This window comes from Bos indicus x Bos taurus, chromosome 8 (assembly GCF_003369695.1).
Source record: "Bos indicus x Bos taurus breed Angus x Brahman F1 hybrid chromosome 8, Bos_hybrid_MaternalHap_v2.0, whole genome shotgun sequence".
Taxonomy (NCBI): domain Eukaryota; kingdom Metazoa; phylum Chordata; class Mammalia; order Artiodactyla; family Bovidae; genus Bos; species Bos indicus x Bos taurus.
In genome coordinates, this window is record NC_040083.1 from 101455868 (window position 1) to 101480147 (window position 24280).

The window sequence follows — 24280 nt, forward strand, 5'->3', positions numbered from 1 at the left end:
GGACCTTTGTTGGCAAAGGAATGTCTCTGCTTTTGAAAATGCTATCTAGGTTGGTCATAACTTTCCTTCCAAGGAGTAAGCGTCTTTTAATTTCATGGCTGCAGTCACCATCTGCAGTGATTTTGGAGCCCAGAAAAATAAAGTCTGACACTGTTTCCACTGTTTCCCCATCTATTTCCCATGAAGTGGTGGGACTGGATGCCATGATCTTAGTTTTCTGAATGTTGAGCTTTAAGCCCACTTTTTCACTCTCCACTTTCACTTTCATCAAGAGGCTTTTGAGTTCCTCTTCACTTTCTGCCATAAGGGTGGTGTCATCTGCATATTTGAGCCATTACATCTGTAGTAATTTGCTACACCACAGTAAAAAACTAAAAGGCATACACAGTCTTTGCTATAATTCCCTCTCAAATATTTCATCTTCTTGTTTTTAGTTGTCCTCTCAAAATCACATTTACCAAAGATTCAGAAAAAAAATGTTTAAGAAATCTGAATCAGCACTGTGCAGCAAAGAAGGATACATTCAACAATCAGAAACTCTGGGAAATTTTCAGAAGGTCAAAAATGTAAAGTTTAAGTTAACACCTAGAAACAGAGTTCTTAAGGAGGAAGCTATTATTGTTTTCAAATTTATTTTGGTAAATTATTTGGATTAAGGTTGATGCTTAGGTCATAGATTGGTGGTAGTGGTTTAGTTGCTAAATCATGTCCAACTCTTGTGATCCCATGGACTGTAGCCTGCCAGGCTCCTCTGTCCATGGGATTCTCCAGGTGAGAATACTGGAATGGGCTGCCATTTCCTTCTCCAGAGGATCTTCCTGATCCAGGAATCAAACTAGGGTCTCCTGCATTGCAGGCAGATTCTATACTGACTGAGCTATGAGGGAAACCCTTAGGTCATAGATTAGTGGGGAAAAAAAGAAGGAAAGGAAGACAGCTAAATGGTTCTGCATTTCAGGAATTTAGGGGATTTGATAAAGAATGAAGATGAGAAGGATTGGGAAGGGAAGAGAACATTGAAGAACAGAGATGACTAATATCTGCTTTTAATTATTTGCATATATAAAATATAATATACTCTTGTTATAGGGAGAATAATGGCCACCAAAGATGCCTGCATATTAATGCCAGAGTCAGTGGGTAAGTTATCTTCCATGGCAAAAGGAACTTTGTAGATGTGATTAAATTAAGAATATTGAGATTACTCTGAATCATCCAGGGAGACCCCTTGAAATCACAGGGATCTTTATAAGTGAAGTGGGACTGGGAAAGCGAACAGGAGGGTCAGAAACAAAGATTTGAAAATGTTGGCTTTGAAGATGGAGAAAAGGACACAGTCAAGGAACATAGGCAACCTCTAAAATCTAGAAAAAGCAGACAAATGGAATCCCCCTCGAGCTTCCAGAAGGAACACAGCTCAGCCAATACTTTGACCTTGGCCCAGTGAGGCTCAAGGCAGACTTCTGACTTTCAGAACTGTAAAATAATAAGTCTGTGTGATTGAAAGTGTGGCAATCTGTTTACTGCATCAGTAGGAAACTAACACACTCTCCATTCACATTACCTAAAATGCCCTAAGTCCTTAGTGAGACTTTGGGTGGAAATCATGAAAAGGAGCTGAGTTCTACAGGTGGGTCAGTGCCAGGGGAACCGGGGCCCCACACAGAAGGGTGAGATAACCTATTAACTAACCTAATTCATAGGAAGCAGAAACTTGGCTGTAGAGTTGACATAACACATCCACATTTACTACCTCATGGAATTTTCAGAAATCTTAAAAGACAGTACTGGATGCCCCACCAATTTTGTGATGGGGAATTAAACCAATCTGATCTAAATCTAAGTGCCTTGGGTTTACATTGAGAAGGAAACCAAGCAGTACCCATCAGATTTTTATTTGATGTGTGTAATAGGATATTCAATGGAACACTTTCTCTTATACAATTTTATTTTTATGTTTTTGAATAGTAATATTACTATTAGTAATAATAGTAATACATGTTTAAGCTCCTTGGAAGAAAAGCTATGACAAACCAAGACAGCATATTAAAAAGCAGAGACAGTACTTTGCCGACAAAGGTCCGTCTAGTCTAGGCTATGGTTTTTCCAGTGGTCATGTATGGATGTGAGAGTTGGACTATAAAGAATGCTGAGCACCAAAGAATTGATGTTTTTGAACTGTGGTGTTGGAGAAGACTCTTGAGAGTCCCTTGGACTGCAAGGAGATCCAACTAGTCAATCCTAAAGGAAAACAGTCCTGAATATTCAGTGGAAGGATTGATGCTGAAACTCCAATATTTTGGCCACCTGATGGGAAGAACTGACTCATTGGAAAAGACCCTGATGCTGGGAAAGATTGAGAGCATGAGGAGAAGGAGATGACAGAGGATGAGATGGTTGTATGGCATCACCAACTCGATGGACATGAGTTTGAGTGAGCTCCAGGAGTTGGTGATGGACAGGGGAGCCTCACGTGCTGCAGTCCATGGGGTCGCAAAGAGTCGGACACGACTGAGTGATTGAACTGACTACATGTTTAAAGTCAAAACAAAATAAGAAAATAAACACTTAAAAGACTCACTGTTGTCCTGTGGAGGGGTCCACCCCATTCTCCCCTGCACCATTTGTATCCACTTACAAAAATTCATTGCTATCATTCCAGTGTTTCTTTATGTAAAATTGAACAGATGGTCTCATCCCTCCTTTCTTACATAAAAGGTAGCATATGATATACATTATTCTCCATCATTTTTCCTCATTAAAAGAGTGCAGCTAAAGATCTCTTCATACAAGTGCATAGAGTCCTTCCTCATTCCTTTGTTGTAACTCAGCGTATTTTATTGTGTACCAAGAAGTATCGTAATTCATGCAACTAGTTTCCTCTTGGGAGGCACTTGGGTAGTTTCTAAGTGTTTATTATTATAAGCCACGTCATGATAAATAATCCTGTTCATGCATCATTTGGAACATGTGCAAGTGAAACCATAGGATAGGTCCCAGAGGTGGGACTGCTGAGTTAAGGACAACAGAAGCTGGACAAAAGTAAATATTGCCAGATTCTCTTCCATAAAGGTTGAACTGTGCTGTACATCCATTACAATGTTTGAGTACCTATTTCTCCACTGCCTCAGAAGACAGTGTGCTGTTAAATCTCTGAATTTTCCCCAAACTGACAGGTGAGAAATGATACCTCACTAACTTGCACTTTTCTTTTTCTTTAAGGTTTTTTTTAATGTGGACCATTTATTTCCCCAGTCTATTCATTTATAACCATTTTAATCATTTTCATCAATTCATTGCTATCATTCCAGTGTTTATATAAAATTGAATACATATTCTCACTCCCCCTCTTTCTTACCTAAAAGATAGCATATGATATAAATTACCTAACACAACAAAAATCTATTTGCATTCTAGTCCTGCCACAAACCTTATTTCCCAAACACCAAATCAATCATCCACTCAGTCCTCAACAATTCTAACGAGAACTGCACCACAGTGGTACCTTGAGGAATTTTGCTTCCCTTCCTTCACTTTGTCTTCTCATTATGTATGAAAACATCACATTAGCCATTAAGCGATGTGGACCACTTTTAAAGTCCCTACTGAATCTGTTACAATATTGCTTCTGTTTTATGTTTTGGTTTTTTGCCCATGAAACATTCGGGGTCCTAGCTTCCCAACCAGGGATCGAACTCTCATGCCCTGAATTAGAAGATGAAGTCTTAACCACAGGACTTCCAGGAAAGTCTCCATTTCTCTTAAAAGTAAGATTGAGCATTTTTTTCTTGTGTTTAGGAGCTATTTTGATTTTTTTGTGAACAGTATTTTTCTACCATTTGGCCTCAACTTGGACTCTTTTCACTGTGATCAAATTTCAGAAAAATTGAAAAGAATAGGTTGCATGCACTCCCATATTCTAAAATAAGGATTTTCAAGTGGTCTTGTGACCGTTAGCCCAATACCCAGGTTGTAAAGTTGTTTAAAGTTGAAAAGGCCAAAAGAAAGTTCTTTGGGGAAAGCTGTTGGCATGCTGTGCATTGTCTATCTCCCACCATGATGGCAGGAGGTAAGCGGACTTTCCTTAAGGCAAGTCGGGAAAGAGGAGCTTCAAGGGGACCTCCACTCAGAGACTTTGTGTCAGAGGACACAGTGCCTGGTGTCTGATTCCAGGGATAAGAAACCCGAGGGTCGAGAAGCTGAGCCTGTCAGGCCAAGAGCAGGACAGAAAAGTGGAAACTACGCTGGGAAGGCAGTTGAAGCTGCATCCACTAATAGAGGCCAAAGGCTCAAATAGGTAAAAAACTGAAGTCTGTGGTTGAAGTGATCTGTGATGGTGGGGCAATCCCTTGTTTGGCCTGACAAGGGTCTGTGAGTTTTTGTGGGTCAAGTAGATAGCCGAGCTGGGGTGCCATCTTGATGTGACTTCTTCAGAAAACAGCAGAATTCCAGGGGAAGAGAATTCCAACAATGCCTGCAGTAAGAGGCTGTGGGATGCTGCACTTTCAAGGGCAGGATCAGAGGTAGTGACTCAAGAGTTCAGGATAATAAGATATAAAATATCTAGATACACACAACCAAAAATAAGCATTAGCTAGCTTGTAAGTTCGGAGAAGGTGATGGCACCCCATTCCAGTACTCTTGCTTGGAAAATCCCATGGACAGAGGAGCCTGGTAAGCTGCAGTCCATGGGGTCCCTAAGAGTCGGACATGACTGAGCAACTTCACTTTCACTTTTCACTTTCATGCATTGGAGAAGGAAATAACAACCCACTCCAGGGTTCTTGTCTGGAGGATCCCAGGGACGGAGGAGCCTGGTGGGCTGCCATCTATGGGGTCACACAGAGTTGGACACGACTGAAGCAACTTAGCAGCAGCAGCTTGTAAGTTGAAAACTGTGCTGTGCTGTGCTCAATTGCTCAGTCGTGTCCAACTCTTTGTGACCCCAAGGGCTGCAGCCTGTCAGGTTCCTCTGTCCATGGGATTTCCCAGGCAGAATATGAGTGGGTTTCCATTTCCTTCTCCAACAGATCTTCTAGACTCAGGGATCGAACCCATGTCTCCTGCATTGGCAGATGGACTCTTTACCAGTGAACCACCCAGGAAGCCCAAGTCAAAAATTAGAATATGCTAGACAGGAACACACACAAACACCAAATGGAGACACATATCATGTTCTGGGATAGAAGTACTCTTTATTTAATACATCCCCAAGAAAAATATGAAGATTTGAGGGGGGGAGGAATTTAACCAAATAATTCTTTAGTTTACATATAATAAATATGTATACATGAATAAATATATAATAAAACCTGAGGATACTTTGAGAATTAACAGAAAAAGGGTGGTAACTCATTTTTACTTGATATTAAAAAAAAAACCTGTTTTAAACTCAAAGCAGGTGGTATTGGCATAGAGATAAATTAGTACAACAAAAGATAAAGTTCAGAAATAGACTCTAGTATTTGATTCAGTATATGAGTCAAATCGCCAGAGAAAAAAATAGCAGTCAAGGAATACACATAGAACAACTGGCTAAACCATTTAGCAACAATAAAAATTAAAAAAAGACCCCTCCCAACCTCACTCCTTATACTAAAATAAGTTTCAGAACATGTAAAGACTTAAATTTTTTAAAAACTGCTGAATTACAGTTATTATCTTGAGATTGGAAGGTCCAAGGGCAAAATACATAAGAAAAAAGACTGATACACTTGACTACACAGATTTAAAGTTTTTGTGTGGCAATGTATGACACAAACAAGTCAAAAGGGAAATGATCAAGTAGAAAATGTGTTTACAACATAGGTGACAGTTAACAGTGAAAATTACCATAATATAAAGAGCTTTTTCAAATCAATATAAGATTCAAGCCAACTACTGAGGGAAAAAAAAGGCACCCCAACAGAATTACAAAGGACCATCAACATGCAAACCAGAGAAATGTGAACAAAGCATTGGACGGTCATTTTCCACCTACCAGATTAATCAAGATTAAGGATATCAATGATGCCACTGTGTTGAGGCTTCCTGCCGGTGAGAGCATAAACTGGCATAAACTTTCTTTGAGATTCCTCTGATAATACAAAGTAAATCTAAAATGTATATAGTTTTCATTCCAACAACTTCACATCTGGGAATTTAGCCTAACTGATAATTGCATACAACTATATAGAGGCATATAAAGATGGTAAACATCTGAAAACACTCTAAACGCACAACACACAGCAGAGTATTGGTTAAATAAATTATGGTACCAACTTTTAATGCTGTTACTATTGACATGAAAAAAATGTGTCCAGGATATGTTGATGGAAAAGAAGCATGTTAGAAACCACATGCCTCGCTTGATGCCGTTTTGGTAACCCCTAGCTGTGCCCACAAAGTATGGATATGGAAACATATCCATATCCACACACACACATATATCACCAAAATGACTCATTTATTCTCTCTCTGAGACAATGGGCATGCACTCTTCTTAAAACTGATTCGCCTCACTGAATCACTTGGCCACAGACACACAAAAAGGCACACCCTCTTTCCTCTCCCAAACTGAGCACTTGAGTTTAACCAACAAAGGCTGTAGGAGGCAAACAGTCCTTAAAAATACCATTGGATTGACTTCTACTACTACTGGCTTTCTCTTTGGTGAATCAAATGAAAAAATTAAAGGTTTAGGAAATCAAAATATGAGTTAGCAATATGAAGGGAGCCTTGAGAATTCTTTTTTTACTTCCTTTAAATTCAATTTAAACATTAACTTTTTTCCAAGCTACTGCAGAATGTCAAAGATAATCAGTTCTGCTCTGGTCTTCATCTTAAAGGGCCCAGCTGCAATTATAGGTCTGGAGTTATGGATGGACCTATTTCCCCTAATTAACCTCCATCTATTTTGGTTTTTTATGGCTCCTTCTAGAAGTGGTGAGGAAAGGTGAAAAGATAAGCATAAAAAGGCACAGGTGCTACAATAAAGGCAGTAACAGTATATATATATATATATATATATATATATATATATATATATACACATATATACATATATACATACATGGTTTGGAAATATAAAAACTTGACTCTCCCAAGAATCAAATGGTCCTGTCAAATCCCAAATGAGCATTGGACTTCCTGCCAGAATATTTGGCCCCACAACTGAAGTTATGTATTTGTAAGAACCTCTCTCTCCATTTTGAAATGGGGAAATGATAACCCCTAAGCTTCCCACCACACAAAACTGCTGTGAGGACTGAATGAAAGAATATGTATAAACAAAAACTATGGTGGAGATAAACAAAAACCATGGGCACCAAAAACAAAAACAAAAAGTCAGCCAGGAAACAAACTGTCCAATATCTGGGTAACCCTCCAATTTTTATTTTTAATTTAGCAGGGCACTCAAGACTAAATCTTAGCACTCACCTCTATACACTGTCACCAAGACAGTTAATTAAGAAAAGAGCCTTTCTCCATCTCTACTCGAGGACCAAGCTTTATTTAGTGGCCCTCAACTCTGACTGCTACCTAATCAGTCCTTCAACAGAAGGATGCTGAATGCTTACAGGAAGACTCACCATTGGTCTCCGGTGATGCTCTCCTGCCTTAGCCAGGAATCCACTTGGGGAAAAAAAGGATGGTGCTGTGATAAAGCTAACCAGGTAAATTCAGAGAACTTAAAGCTGCCTTCATGTGTATGAGAAAGTGATCAGGAAAGAACTGCAGGAAAATGGTGCATCTTTTTTGCAAATGTTCAGCACCTGCTTCTGTTAAGTATTAACACCAAGCAACTCTGTGTTATAATCTGGAACATTCAGAAGGAGGAGCGAAGTCTATGTTTTTGCTATTTCAGTACTCTTTCATGAACTGCTTTTACGTTTCTGCACGTACCCAGAAGTACATTTTACTTCGTATTTCATTAGTTGTTTTAGGCAGACACTTTTGACACCAAGCAAATGGGATTTCTTCCTTTCAACGACAGTTATGCTAAGTTCCCATATGGACAACTGTAGCTTCCTTGGCAGTTAATTTGAGAACTGGAAATTAGGGGGAACTACAGAAACATACGGTATTCACAGAACTGGCAATAGAGAATAATGAGGGGAGGAGGCTCAGATTCTTTGAACAGAGGGGGCTTTTGAGGGAAATCCTTACTCATCAGAGACCTTACTCAATACTAACTGCAAGAATTTGTAATGATTCCCAAAATTAACCCAAGAGCTGTGAAAACAGTCTAAATGTGAATTGCTGCACATAAAAATTAAAAGTAGGATGCTGTTTGTATTTGTCTGTTGAGAGTTCTGCTCTACAGTTCACCTGAGATGAGGGCGGGCGTGGTTCTCATGTTGATCCTAAGTCGCAGTCTGAGCTGGTACCTCAGGACAAAGGACAACTATTTCTAATACTGTCCAGTACTGGTCAGGGGCAGGGCCGACAGCTGACCTTGAAAGCCCAAGCATCTCGGTACCACTTCACTCTCTGACTCTTCGCAGTTGAGAAGAGATGCCTTGGGCTGGGAACAGCTTCATAGACAGCTTTCACCTGTTCTATCCCTGCCCTTGTCTCCTCATCAGCCCACAAGCCCAGGCTGCTCACATGTGTCCCTCACTGATGCCCAGGGAGCCAGTGGGGCATACGCCAGCCCACCATGTCGGAAAGGCTGTCCCTTTTCTTTAGGACCCAGTGTTGCCCAATTCTAGGACCACGTTCATCTATGTTGCACCCCGAGTTGGGCAATAAGCTGCCCCCCACCTCCTTCCCAAGTTCTCTATTTTCCTGCCTTGCTGAGCCTTGGAGTTACCCTGTAGTTTAGGAAGGAAAGTTCAGGAACACTGAATCGGGCTTCAAAAGTCAAATCGAATCCACTCCATCTGTCAAATCAGCATATTGACAGCGGGCCCAAGATTGCTTAACGCCTAATGTGTCATGGTTAGTGATAAAGTAACACTTGTAGTCACTGATGTTGTAGATAAAACGCAGGATCATGTCAACCACATTGTTCCCCTCCCCTGTAAACACACAGGCTCTGGCCACGGGCTTCATCTTATTGCGACCTATTGTTATCACACGAACCCTCAATCTAAAGCACATTTTTAGGAAGCAGTGATAAAAAAATTTAATCAAGGCTGCTATAAACGTTCATGTGGAAGAGAACTAAGTTAACAGAATATTTTTTTACTGGAAGAAGACTCATGGCTTTTGAATACATATAAGACAAAGGGAACTGTAGCAAAGTAATGGCTGCCTACCAGACACTGCAAGGAACTTACTGGAGTGGCCAGGATAGTATACTTTCTTTTTCTTTCTTCCCTTTTTTCAGTATTTTAAAACACTTTATTTATTCATTTTGGCCACACCACACAACATCTTAGTTCCCCCACCAGGAATGAACCCATGCCCCTTGCAGTGGAAGCATGGAGTCTTAACCAGTGGACCACCAGGGAAGTCCCAGGCTGGCATGCTTTCTAATTAGTGTGTCACTAACTGCAGGAAAAGGGGTGCTTCTAAAGTGTCTGACACGTTTGCCTCAGTCAATGATCTCTATCCTTTGCAATGATGTCCCTCCTACAGTCAGACTCTAGCCCACATCTCAATGTATCTCATTGGTGGTGGTGTAGTTGCTAAGTCATGTCCTATTCTTGTGACCCCATGGACTGTAGCCTGCCAGGCTTCTCTGACCATGGGATTCTCCAGGCAAGAATACTGGAGTAGGTTGCCATTTCCTTCTCCAGGGGGTCTTCCCAACCTAGGAATCAAACTTGGGTCTCTTGCGTTATAGGCAGATTCTTTACCAATTGAGCTATAAAGGAAGCCTGCGTACATCATTACTTATTGTAAAAGAACAGATTCTGAATTCATAACAGAGATGCTCTGAAGGAAGAGGCAGAGACTCTCAGGCATCACTTGGAGGAGAACACAGGCCCAGCCCACATGACCTGCAGCCTGTGGTCAACATCACACAGTACATCAAGGTTCTCAGGTTCAGAGATACAGGGGAGACAGCAGCAATTCCTGAGTGTCCTCCTTGGGGGGATGCCAAAGAGATAGTGACCGTCTTGAATCTAGGAATGGGACTGCAGGTCCACGCACACACGGGGCCTCTGCGCAGGCCCCTGAGAAGCTGTCACAGCATCTGCTCCAGCAGCAGTGCGTCCTCTTCACACAGTGCCCACCGGCGATCTAGACACAGAGGAGCAAAAGAGAGTTCACTGACACACGCTGGTTTTCCCATGGCGATCCCCATGTGCACAGGAAGCAGCCCGGGAGATGTGCCACTGGTGTGGGCGGCCAAGGAGCCATCACTGATCTTGCTCTTTTCCAGGGCCTGGAGGGCATTCCCCACCCACCCCTGCCCCCACCCAAGGTGCAGAGTCACCCATGCCTTTCACCTGCTGAGTATCTGTGGAGCGCAGGACATCTTCCCCCCACACCCCCTTTGACCCGCCTCGGTCCCAGCTGTTCCTCATGGTTCCAACCCCCTCCTCCCTCCATTCCACTCATTTCTCAAAAGTGACGGTCGCACATACCAAACTGCTGAGAAGGAGAGGAATGCGAGGACGATCACGACAGCCATGGAGCCCAGCCCAACGCCCACCATCTGCGGCAGCAAGAATGTGAGTGATGAACCTGTGAGACGAAAACCGCACGCTGAGCCCACAGCGTCTGGAATCACGGCCCTCCCAGGAGCTGCACGCCCACCTGTGCTCTCTCTGCATTAACCAGAGCTTGACCCTGTTTAATAAACCATCCCATGAAGGCCCAGAGTGCCTCTGGGCCCCTTGAGCTAGCCCTGAGGACAGGGCATCTGGGAAACACGGTCCCACGGCACTTTTGAAAAGGGAGCATAAAAACTAGATCACGTTCTAACTTGAATGTAACTTCAAGGGATAAAAGCTGATCTTTTGGGGGCATACAAATGCATACTTCGTGTGTCCATCCTCCTTCAAGCCAATTACACTTGATCAGTTTTTATGGGCAGATTTCCTTTGCCTTGAGGAGGACGTCATTCTGACATCATTTGGAGTTTTGATCCAAAAATGATAGTTTAGCTCAGTGGTCAAATACAGCAAACAAATCGTCTCTGTTGAGTAGAGTCATCTGTCGCTTTCCCCACACATCAATAAGGGTGCTACCTCCCTGCTCTTTTCAGCAGGTTGCCATGAGGATAAAATAAGAAAATTGACATAAAAGCTCTTTGAAAGGTATTCATATGTTCTATTTGGAGGTGCCAACTCCAGGGAGATCCCTGGTTGTTAATGGGAAAACACCCACATTTGAGTCACACATTTGGGTCAAATGACTAAATCAGAGGATCATGTTCCAAACTGAAGGCCTCATTTTAATTTGCAAGCACTTACTTACCACTTATTATGTGCCAAACACTGATCTAAAAACCTCTCCTAACCACCCACTGGGTACCATAATAATAGCACCAAGTATTATTAGACTGGGCACTATTATTATTCCCATTTTATAGAAGAAGAACCTAGACGTGGAATGGTTAAGAAACTCCCCCAAGGTCACCCAGCTACTAAATGATAGAGCTAGGATTCAAACCCAAGCTGCCTGACCCCGGGGTCATTGCTTCTGACCACAGGACCACGCTCTCCCAGTGCAGATCTGAATCCAGCTTTATCTGCAGCTAAGCTAAGCTAAGTCACTCCAGTCATATCCGACTCTGTGCGACCCCGTAGACGGCAGCCCACCAGGCTCCCCCATCCCTGGGATTCTCCAGGCAAGAACACTAGAATGGGTTGCCATTTCCCTCTCCAATGCATGAAAGTGAAAAGTGAAAGTGAAGTTGCTCAGTTGTGTCCGACTCTTAGCGACGCCATGGACTGCAGCCTACCAGGTTCCTCTGCCCATGGGATTTTCCAGGCAAGAGTACTGGAGTGGGGTGCGAGTGGGCCATATTCTCTCCCCAAAGTCAGGCGGGTCAGACCAGATCTTTCCTACACAGGCTGACGATGCTGGGACCTCGGGCTGTGGTAGTTCAAATTCCTCTTTGGAAGAACATAAATCTGTACAATGGAGCCATCAGACTTTAAGATCTCAGGCGGCTGACTCTGCATACATAGAATTAAAAAAATAATGCCAGCAAGCCATGGAATAAGTTTAAGGATGTGCATCCATTTCCAAAAATTTCCAGATGATTTGTTACAGCTGTCATTGTTGGAGTATGAAATTACAGTCATCCCTTAGTATCCATTGGGGATCTTCTGGGGCCCCACCTCAGATACCAAAATCTTTAGATATTCAAGTCCCGTATATAAAGTAGTACAGCATTTGCTTATAACCTACTGTACATTTTAATTCATCTCTAGATTATGGGCTTCCCTGGTAGCTCAAACTGTAAAGAATCTGCCTGCCATGCAGGAGACCCAGGTTTGATCCCTGGGTCAGGAAGATCCCTTGAAGAAGGGAATGGCTACCCACTCCAGTATTCTTGCCTGGAAAATTCCATGGACAGAGAAGCTTGGCAGCCTACAGTCCATGGAATCGCAAAGAACTGGACACGACTGAGTGACTAACTATAATACCTAACACAATATAAATGCCATGTAAATAGTTGTAAATACAGAGTAAATGCTAGGTAAACAGTTGCCAGTGTGCAGCATATTCAATTTTTGCTTTTTGGAACTTTCTGGAATTATTTTTCCTGACTATTTTCAATCCACAGCTCATTGAATCCATGGACGTGGAGCCTGCAGACATGGAGGGCCAACAGTATTTCATTTTTCTGTACCCTCCTTTTATGATGCCCCAGGCATATGCTTAGTCCACCCCCTACGTAACCCAGCACTGCCTTGGAAGAGCTGAAAACAGTAAAAGCAAATATCTGCTACTGTAAGGGGGAGAGAAGCTTAAGAGGAAAAATAGCCCTTGAGCTTGAGACCCTCAAAACTTAGATGACTTAATTCCCTGGCAGTGAATGTGGTGTATTTGAGAACAGTTCAAGCCTCTTAACCATTTCAACATCAATTCTGTGCTGTCTAACACAGTAGCCACTAGCCCAATGTGGCTATCTAAATATAAATTAATTTAAATTAAATTAGATTTGAAATTCAGTTTCTACAATGAGGTACCACCTCACACCAGTCAGAATGGCCATCATTAAAAAATCTACAAATAGCCAGTTTTTTTCTAAATGTCCTATGGACATCTAATAACAGCATATGAGCTACAAAATATATTTAAAATTCTGTGGGATATAAGATTGGGTCTTCCCTGGTAGCTCAGCTGTTAAACCCCAGTTCACTTTCTGGGTTGAGGAGTTTCCCTGGAGAAGGGATAGGCTACCCACTCCAATATTCTCGGCCTTCTCTGGTGGCTCAGATGGTAAAGAATCTGCCTGCAATGTGGGAGACCTGGGTTCAATCCCTGGGTTGGGAAGAGCCCCTGGAGAAGGGTATGGCTACTCACTCTGGTATTCTTGCCTGGAGAATCCCCATGGACAAAGGAGCCTGGCGGGCTACAGTCCATGGGGTCGCAAAGAGTCAGACATGACTGGGCAACTAAGCACAGCAACTAAGCACAATTAGGCACAGGATATAAGATTAATAGAAATCTATTATATTTAAATTATTAATGACATCATTCAAGACGTTCCTATTCTTATTTTTTCTGCACTTGATAAAATATTCTCAGATCAATGTTAATATGTCTCACTATGATTATATATTTTTTTCTTTTCTCTTATATTTCTTCTGATTTTTGCTTTATGTATCTTTGTTTCTTTGTTGTCAGGGGTATAATGGTTTATGATGTTTATCTTCTTTGTGAATTGTACCTTTTATCATTAAAAATATTCATCTTTGTTTCATTTAAAAATAAATAAACCAATTTAAATTAAAAAATAAAGAGGAAATTCTACCAATGTATTGTACTGTAAAAAAAGAAAAAAAAAGTCTACAAATAACAAATGTTGGAGAGGGTATGGAAAAAAGGTGCCCTTCTATACTGTTGGTGGGAACTGGTATAGTTCTATGGAGAAGCTCTATACAGTCAGCAAAAACAAGACCAGGAGCTGACTGTGGCTCAGATCATGAACTTCTTATTGCCAAATTCAGACTTAAATTGAAGAAAGTAGGGAAAACCACTAGACCATTCAGGTATGACCTAAATCAAATTCCTTATGACTATACAGTGGAAGTGAGAAATAGATTTAAGGGACTAGATCTGATAGACAGAGTGCCTGATGAACTATGGAATGAGGTTCGTGACATTGTACATGTGACAGGGATCAAGACCATCCTCATGGAAAAGAAATGCAAAAAAGCAAAATGGCTGTCTGGGGAGGCCTTACAAATAGCTGTGAAAAGAAGAGAAGTGAAAAGCAAAGGAGAAAAGGAAAGATATAAGCATCTGAATGCAGAGTTCCAAAGAATAGCAAGGAGAGATAAGACTTCCTCAGCGATCAATGCAAAGAAATAGAGGAAAACAACAGAATGGGAAAGACTAGAGATCTCTTCAAGAAAATTAGAGATACCAAGGGAACATTTCATGCAAAGATGGACACAATAAAGGACAGAAATGGTATGGACCTAACAGAAGCAGAAGATATTAAGAAGAGGTGGCAAGAATACACAGAAGAACTGTACAAAAAAGATCTTCATGACCAAGACAATCACGATGGTGTGATCACTCACCTAGAGCCAGACATCCTGGAATGAGAAGTCAAGTGGGCCTTAGGAAGCATCACTACTAACAAAGCTAGTGGAGGTGATGGAATTCCAGTTGAGCTATTTCAAATTCTGAAAGATGATGCTGTGAAAGTGCTGCACTCAATATGCCAGCAAATTTGGAAAACTCAGCAGTGGCCACAGGACTGGAAAAGGTCAGTTTTCATTCCAATCCCAAAGAAAGGCAATGCCAAAGAATGCTCAGACTACCGCATAATTGCACTCTTCTCACACGCTAGTAAAGTAATGCTCAACATTCTCCAAGCCAGGCTTCAACAGTATGTGAACTGTGAACTTCCAGATGTTCAAGCTGGTTTTAGAAAAGGCAGAGGAACCAGAGATCAAATTGCCAACATCCGCTGGATCACGGAAAAAGCAAGAGAGTTCCAGAAAAACATCTATTTCTGCTCTATTGACTATGCTAAAGCCTTTGACTGTGTGGATCACAATAAACTGTGGAAAATTCGGAAAAATATGGGAATACCAGACCACCTGACCTGCTTCTTGAGGAACCTATATGCAGGTCAGGAAGCAACAGTTAGAACTGGACATGGAATAACAGACTGGTTCCAAACAGGAAAAGGAGTACATCAAGGCTGTATATTGTCACCCTGCTTATTTAACTTCTATGCAGAGTACATCATGAGAAACACTGGGCTGGAAGAAGCACAGGCTGGAATCAAGATTGCAGGGAGAAATATCAATAACCTCAGATATGCAGATGACACCACTCTTATGGGAGAAAGTGAAGAAGAACGAAAAAGCCTCTTGATGAAAGTGAAATAGGAGAGTGAAAAAGCTGGCTAAAAGCTCAACATTCAGAAAACGAAGATCATGGCATCCGGTCCCATCACTTCATGGGAAATAGATGGGGAAACAGTGGAAACAGTGTCAGACTTTACTTTGGGGGGCTCCAAAATAACTGCAGATGGTGATTGCAGCCATGAAATTAAAAGACACTTACTCCTTAGAAGGAAAGTTATGACCAACCTAGATAGCATATTGAAAAGCAGAGACATTATTTTGCCAACAAAGGTCCATTTAGTCAAGGCTATGGTTTTTCCAGTGGTCTTGTATGGATGTGAGAGTTGCACTGTGAAGAAAGCTGAGTGCCAAAGAATTGATGCTTTTGATCTGTGGTGTTAGAGAAGACTCTTGAGAGTCTTGAACTGCAAGGAGATCCAACCAGTCCATTCTAAAGGAGATCAGTCCTGAGTATTCTTTGGAAGGACTGATGCTAAAGCTGAAACTCCAGTACTTTGGCTACCTCATGCGAAGAGCTGACTCATTGGAAAAGACTCTGATGCTGGGAGGGATTGGGGGCAGGAGGAGAAGGGGATGACAGAAGATGAGATGGCTGGATGGCATCAGTGACTCCATGGACATGAGTTTGGGTGAACTCCGGGAGTTGGTGATGGACAGGGAGGCCTGGTGTGCTGCGATTCATGGGGTCTCAAAGAGTCGGACACAACTGAGCAACTGAACTGAACTGAACTGAATACTATAAGTTGGTATAGCCACTGTAGAAAACGATATGGAGGCTTCTCAGAAAACTAAAATTAGAATTACCACATGATCCAGCAATCCCACTCCTGGGAATATACCCACATAAAACTATAATTCAAAAAATACATGCACCCCTGTGTTCAGAGCAGCACTATTCACAATAGCCCAAACATGGAGACAACCGAAGTGTCAACGGAGAGATGAACAGATAAAGATGTGGTCCATACTACAATGGAATACTACTCAGCCATAAAAAAGAACGGAACAATGCCATGTGCAGCAACACAGATACAACTAGAGATTATCACACTAAGTGAAGTGAGTCAGAAAGAGAAAGACAAACATCACATGATATCCCTTACCTGCAGAATCTAACATACAGCACAAATGAACTCATCTACAAAACAGAAACAGTTTCAGAGACATGGAGAATAGACCTATGGCTGCCAAGGGGAGGGACTGGGATGCACTGGGAGTCTGGGGTTGGGAGATGCAAACCACCCATTCAGAATGGACAAACAACAAGGTCCTATTGTACAGCACAGGGAACTTCACTCACTATCCTGTGATAAACCAGAATGGAGAAGAATATAAAAAAGAATGTCTATATGCGCATAACAAAGTCACTTTGTTGTACAGCAGACTGGCACAACACTGAAAATCAACTATACTTCAATTTTAAAAATTTGAAACAAAAATTCAGTTTCTCAGTCATACTCTTTTAAGTGCACATTTCAAGTGCCCAGCAGTCACAAGTGGTGCGTGGCGACCACGCTGGACAACACACTTTTAAAACCTTCCCGTCACTGCAGAAATCTACAGACTGGCGTGGCTCAGATCTCCACAACCAGGCTGAGAGCAGTGTGATTCTACTGGAGACTATACAGAGGAGCCGGTACAGCAAAAGCAGAGTAGAACACACCTTTCTGCTAAAGAGCCAGGCACACGCTTCCCTCAGAAAGTGTTGTCCAGAGACTTTCTAGAGAAGCGTGACGCATATTGTTTGGCTACTTTTGGTATTCAGAAGAAAAAGGCCTTCACAGTTTTAAGAAGCCATGTTATAAAGTGGGAGGAGGCTCTCCGATTAAATTAGAAATTAAGAAAGAAAAAAGCAGGAGTGACTTGAATGACTAGATATTAAAACAGTGCAGTATCAGTACAGGAAAGAATACATCGGAACAAAACAGAAAGCCCAGGGTCTTTCGTGGTGGTCCAGTGGTTTGGAGAAGGCGATGGTACCCCACTCCAGTACTCCTGCCTGGAAAATGCCATGGACGGAGGAGCCTGGTGGGCTGCAGTCCATGGGGTCGCTAAGAGTCGGACACGACTGAGCGACTTCACTTTCACTTTTCACTTTCATGCATTGAAGAAGGAAATGGCAACCCACTCCAGTGTTCTTGCCTGGAGAATCCCAGGGACGGGGGAGCCTGGTGGGCTGCCGTCTATGGGGTCGCACAGAGTCGGACACGACTGAAGCGACTTAGCAGTAGCAGCAGTGGTTAGGAATCCGCCTGCCAATGCAGAGGTCACAGGTTTGATCCTTGGTCTGGGAAGATTCCACATGCCTTGGGGCAACTAAGCCTGTTGGCCACAACTCCTGATCCTGAGCTCTAGAGCCCGTGCTCTGCGACAAGAGAAGCCACCACAATGACAAGCCCATGTACCACGGCAAAGACACAGTGCAGTCAAAAATAAATAAATTAAAAAAAAATTTTTTTTAAGTAAAAACCCCAGAAACAGACCCAAATATATAAACGAAGCTTGAGTATTGGAGTCGGGTTGACCAAGTCTGTATTGGACACTACCACTTCCCAACTGTGTGACTTTGGGCAAGTTATTCAGCCATTCTGGGCCTCAGTTTCCCCACTGAAGGATGCTCCAATAACATGGGAATCATAGCCACAGTGCCCACCTTATGAGATTATTGTGAGAAATAAATGAGTTCAGACAGGTTAGAATTGTGCCCGGCACGCCATAAGCAATCGGCAAATGTTAGCTATTGCTAATATTGGCACGATTCTTGCTGGTAGAACAGCTCCTGGTTCTATGTCGTTTTTTCTACATTGTATATGTGCTCTGTGAACATGAGTCAATCCAATCATGGTATAGCCACATGCTTCTTTAGGGACTTCCCACATTAATTTCTTACTGAGAAAATTTACAACCAGCCAATGGGTATTTCATTTTTCAAAGCTCTGCCATCTGGCTAACCCTCCCTTCCATGATCTCATGCCATTTTTCTTCTCAATCACTTGTAGAATATTCTTTTAGAAACCCAAGTGAGTGAATCATGTGTATACCCTAGATTCTCAGTGACTCATTCTTTAACCAGTTAATCCATTAGGCTTAAACCAGTCTCTGTAGGGTGGCTCCCTGAAGAGGTACAGGGCTCAGGAGGAGTGACAGGCCTTCCCTGGCCTTATCTTTAACCTCTTCACTAATGGAAGTATCACAGGTGCTGAAGAATCACTTTAAAAGGCCCCATTCCTACTCTTAGATGTTGTGACAGCTTGAGGACTTCCTATGGTTGTGGACTTTTTTCATGAATTTACACCAGCAGGGTCATTTTCTGAAAGCAACAATTCTGTTCTCCAAAAGGTACAAATAATGGCACTGTGACTTCTGTCTAGTGTGTTAAATTTCTCTCTGCTATACTAGGGTCCCCTTGCTTGAATCCCCTGAGGAGTGCCTGTGTGCATGCTAAGTCACTTCAGTCGTGTCCGACTCTGTGCGACCCTATGGACTGTAGCCCACCAGACTCCTCAGTCCGTGGGATTCTCCAGGCAAGAATACAGGAGTGGACTGCCATGCCCTGCTCCAGGGGATTTTCCTGACCCAGGGATTGAACCCGCATGTCCTGTCTCCTGCATTGGCAGGCAGGTTCTTTACCACTAGTGCTATCTGGGAAGTCACTCCTGAGAAGTAGAAGATGGCAAAGGAGATCAAAGTAGAAAACTAATTTAGAGATAAAACCTGATGAATCAGTAAAATTATTGAATTCGTCCTCTCTTGCAGCTCAACAAATTACCATAGACTTAGCAGTAGTACCCATTTATCAGCTCACAGCTCCGTGGGTCAGAAGTTCAGGCACACACTGGGTTCTCAGCTCAGGATCTTACAGGGCTGAAATAAGGATGTCAGGAGGTCTGCATTTCCCTCTGAAGTCTCTGGAGAAGAATCTACTTCCAAGCTCATGCAGCTTGTGGGCTAAATTCAGTTCCCTACAGTTGTAGGACTGAGGTCCCCATATTATTACTGGCTGTCAGCCAAGGGTCGCTCAGCTCCTATAGGCTGCCAGCATCCTTGCCATGTGGTCCTTCCCATCTTCAAAGCCAGTAGGAGAAATCATTATATCAAATGCATCTTTCCCTTGGAACCTCCAAATTCCCCTGTCTCTGACTTCTAGACACAGATTTAAAGGGCTCACATGATAACATCAGGTCCACCTGGATAATCTCCCTGTGTGGGACTTCAGTTACATCTTTAAATACTTTCACAGCAACAACTAGAATAGTCTACGAATAAGTAAGAGCAGGTGGGTGTACCCAGGGACCAGGAATTTGTGAGGCTGTATTATTAAGAGAATACTACCTACTACAATTATGAAGGTTCAAAATGAGTGTGTGTGTATGTATATATACACATGCACAGCATATTCATACATATACATACCCACTAGGCTTCTATCTGGATGTCAATCTTCTCTGGCTTATTTGATAGTATTGCACCTGCTATGCTTCATTTTTCATCAGACTATATTACTAGTTCCCCAGTAATCTTTCAACCCAATCCAATCAAGTTTGGTTAAATACCTACTGCTTACCAGGCACGGCTCTAGCTCTTCAAATGCTGTCCCTCAAGGGTATGAAATCTAGCAAGAAAAGACAAGTGCACCAGTGGCTTGCAAGTACTATAGAAGGGCTAAAGAGAGGGAGGGAGAGAGATCCTGTCCTGTTGAGGAAATCCTTAAAGTGTCAAGGAGAAAATGGCATTTGATTTTAATCTCGAAGAACAGGAGGGACTGTAATAAACAGAAATTGCAGGGAGATTATAGGGTGATCCAGGTGAAAGTAAGCACAGAATCATATGAGCAAAGACATTAAGGAGAGAAAAGAAGGGACATAGGCAGAGAAGTATGGGCACATTGTTTAAATGGAGAAGAATGCAGATGCAATCAGAACGGTACATTGCTGTCCAACTGAGGCCTTGGAAACCAGACTAAGAAGTACTGGCAGGACTTCCCTGGTGGACCCGTGGTTAAGAATCTGCCTGCCAATGCAGGAGACTCGGGTTCAATCCCTGGTCCAGGAAGATCCCCCATACCATGGAGCAGCTAAACTATGCACCACAGCTACTGAGCTGGCACTCCACAAGACAAATCACTCAATGAGAAGCCTGTGCACTGTAAGAAAGGGTAGCCCCTACTCACTGCAACTATAGAAAGGCTGTGTGCAGCAACAAAGACTCAGCACAGCCAAAAGACACATAAATAAATCCCCCCAAAATAATTTTTTAAAAAATAAGTAGTGAAACGAGATGCCAGTCCAGGTTCAATGCACGATGCTGGATGCTTGGGGCTGGTGCACTGGGACGACCCAGAGGGATGGTATGGGGGGGGAGGAGGGAGGAGGGTTCAGGATGGGGAACACATGTATAATTTTTTTTAAATTAAAATTGAATAAAAAATAAATAAAAAAAAATAAAAAATAAGTAGTGGAGAACTCTGGAGAGACCATCAGGGGAAATCAGAAAATCAGTACTGCACATTATTAACATGTCAGGCGGTAGGGTAGGCTGGAGGGAAGAGGGAACCCCTGAACACTCTGATGGGAGATAAGAAATAGGCTTGGCCAGTCGTCCAAAGGCCTCTGCTCAGGGAGTGAACACAGAAATGACAGAGAGGCCTGCCCAAGTGCAAAATGTGGGCTAAAAGAGAAAGAGGAGGAGCCATAAATGACTCAGAGGTTTCATGCCTGTGACTAAAGAATGTTCCCTGATGAGAATGTACACTTTCTCATCATCTCACGTATCAGATGATCTTGTGCTACAACTCAAGAAAACACAGGCTCAAGTCCTTTGTGGCTGGAAAGGATCGCAGAGATCTTGGAGGAAGGCAATGTAGAACCAGCCAAGTTAAATACAATTTACAAGACACTCAACTGATTATGAGCAGGACTCGGGCAAGGGAGCTCAGGCCTCAGCTCCCTTGATGGGTTTCCCATCAAACCCACTGCTGGCTCCCTGGTCGTCATCACAAAGCCCTCTTAGGGGAATGTATGAAAGGTGAAATAGTATAATTCACCAGAGGGCAAAAGCAAGAATGGGGCTGTTGGTTGGCACGAGCGAACCGAAACAATCTCAGGACTAATTTGGATCCTAGTTCTCTCCAGATTACTTTCTGAAAAGGCAGTCTCCAAAACTTCTGCAAAAGGAGATTGCCAGGTGAGTGACCACTCAAGTAAACCCTGTACATAGATGTATCTGTGTGAGGGTTCCCTTCAGAATTTCAACACCACAGTGGGTTTTCTATTATCTCAGAGCTTTCTAGTAGCTTGTATTTAAAGGTTCAAACTCTCTTTCAATATGAGGGGGAAAGGGTACTGCCAAAAACCACTTAGATATTTCCAAAGCAAAATCTTTCCTATTAATCTCGGTAAAATGACCGTGGCCAGCTCTTTGGATCTCTTTGGCCATATCTTCTATCTAGTTTGAGTTTGTTACTTACACCAAACAGCTGTGGAAAGTAGGGCCTATCCACAATGCTTGTATGCCTCCATTTTTCAGATAGAAGCACCTCTTTTCCTTGTACAAACTCCTTTCCACCCTTGAAGCTTTTGGGAATGGATTGGTGGAAAAATTTCCAAATGTTGGAATATGCGATTGTTTCTTGTGGCCATCATTCAACTCCAAGAAAAGGGGCTTAGCTAACTGGAAAACAGAAATGTACTGGCGCACATCTTTGTTAAGAGAGGCCCTCACTTGTGATGCTAAGTGAAGTCAAATCAGACAGAAAGACAAATGCGGTATGATCTCAATTACACATGGAATCTTAGAAAGCTGAAGTCACAGAAGCAGAGTAGCAAGGTGGTTGTCAGGGGCTGGGGGGGTAGGGGAAATGAAATATTGATCAAAGGGTATAAACTTCCAGATGTAACATAGGTTAAGGTCTGGGGATCTAGTGTATAGCATGGTGACTATAGTTAACAGTACTGTATTGTACACTTGGAAGCTGCTAGCAGAGTAGATCTTAAATATTCATATATACACAGATTTTATATATATATATATATAAATTACATATTATAAGGTGATTATGCGAGGTGATGGAGATATTAACTAACCTCATGGCGGTAATCATTTTGCAGTATATACATCAATCAAATCACACTAAACACCTTAAATTCACACAACATTATATGTAAATTATTTTCACAAGAAAATTGAAGAAAGAGAGAGAGGCCCTCACTACCTGGCAATATACAGTCCAAGACAGATGACAGTCAGGTAACGCTCAATGCCCAGATGAAAAGCCATGTGCGCTACCCTTGTTGAAGTTGGTGTGATGAGAGATTAAAAAATGGGAAATGAGTTTAGGGGATAAGCAGATTCCCCTGATAGCTCAGTCAGTGAAGAATCCACCTGCAATGAGGGAGAACTGGGTTTGATCCCTGGGTTGGGAAGATCCCCTGGAGAAGGTAAAGGCTACCCACTCCAGTAGTCTGGCCTGGAGAATTCCATGGACTATATAGTCCATGGGGTTGCAAAGAGTTGGACACGACTGAGCAACTTTCACTTTCAGACAAATGAAGGAAGCTTAGTTCTCCAGGTTCCTCCCAATCATTTCCTGCTAGGTACCCTTCACCTTGGAGAAGGCGATGGCACCCCACTCCAGTACTCTTGCCTGGAAAATCCCATGGACGGAGGAGCCTGGTAGGCTGCAGTCCATGGGGTCGCAGAGTTGGACACGACTGAGCGACTTCACTTTGACTTTTCACTTTCAAACATTGGAGAAGGAAATGGCAACCCACTCCAGTGTTCTTGCCTGGAGAATCCCAGGGACAGGGGAGCCTGGTGGGCTGCCGTCTATGGGGTCGCACAGAGTCGGACACGACTGAAGCGACTTAGCTGTAGCAGCAGCAGCACCCTCCACCGACAGGGTACCACATCCCCCAGCTGTAAAGCACCATCTAGTGGATCCCTCCTGGAAGCAGGGTGATACAGGCTTTTCCTAACCAACCCAGCCTATTGTTTTATGCTGCTCTGAGGTGAGCGACAGATGTAAAGAGTTAAACTGATACTCCAGGCTACAGCAGAATTCCTCAGGCAGTTGCTAGGATGCATGAACCACAAGGAAAAGGACCAGACTCAAAAAGGTCATAAACTTGACAAGATTTCTGGTATTAGCTGCAAATTAATGGAATTCCTATGAGTCAAATCCAGTGGCTGGCTGCCCTCTGGTTTATAGAAATGTCCTGCCAGGGAAATCCCAGCCTGGCGAACAAGACCTGTGGTAGCTCAATCCCTAAGGCAACTCCTCCACCTGGATCACTGCCCCCCAGAAGCAGAAGGTTTGAGCTGTAGGGTCCTCAACAGGCTCCTCCCCACTGCATCTCTAGGGAGAGCTCTGGAGCAAAGGGACAAGGTGCTCCCCCATCAATCAGGCAGAGCCTGAGGCAGCCAGACTGACTGAGCAGGTGACCCACTCTGCTGCCAGCCCAGGAGAGGCTTGCTTTTCCTGTCCAGCAGGATGGGGTCATTGGTACTGGTCCCCTGGCAACCGCATGGTTCTTCTGCATGAGAAGGCCAGGGCAGGGGGCGGGGGCGGGGAGCAGGCTGTGCTGGGTCTGAGTTGCAGTGTGCAGGCTTCTTTAGTTGTTGCATTTTTGGCGTCTCTAGTTGCAATGCATGAGCTCTAGAGTGTGGCCGGCTCAGTAGCTGCAGAGCACGGGCATGCCCTGCAGCATGTGGGATCTTAGTTTCCCAACCAGAGATCGAACCTGTGTCCCCTGCACCAGAAGGCAGATCCTTGACCACTGGACCACCAAGGAAGTCTTGCACAGCACGGTTCTTTATTTTTTCTTCCCATTTTTTAATGATTT

The 24280-nt window shown here is 43.0% G+C and overlaps 1 protein-coding gene across 1 annotated transcript in view; it reads right to left on the reverse strand.

Annotated features, from left to right (window-relative positions):
- Nucleotides 1–5175: 5175 nt before the first annotated feature.
- SUSD1 (sushi domain containing 1) overlaps nt 5176–24280 on the reverse strand; it is a 137212-nt gene continuing 118107 nt past the window's right edge. The window contains exons 16-17 of the mRNA XM_027550509.1: nt 10521–10620; nt 5176–10173 (exon numbers count right to left, since the gene is read on the reverse strand). Coding sequence (XP_027406310.1) covers nt 10173; nt 10521–10620 — 101 coding nt within the window. The 3' untranslated portion in view covers nt 5176–10172. The remainder of the gene's footprint in view (nt 10174–10520; nt 10621–24280) is intronic.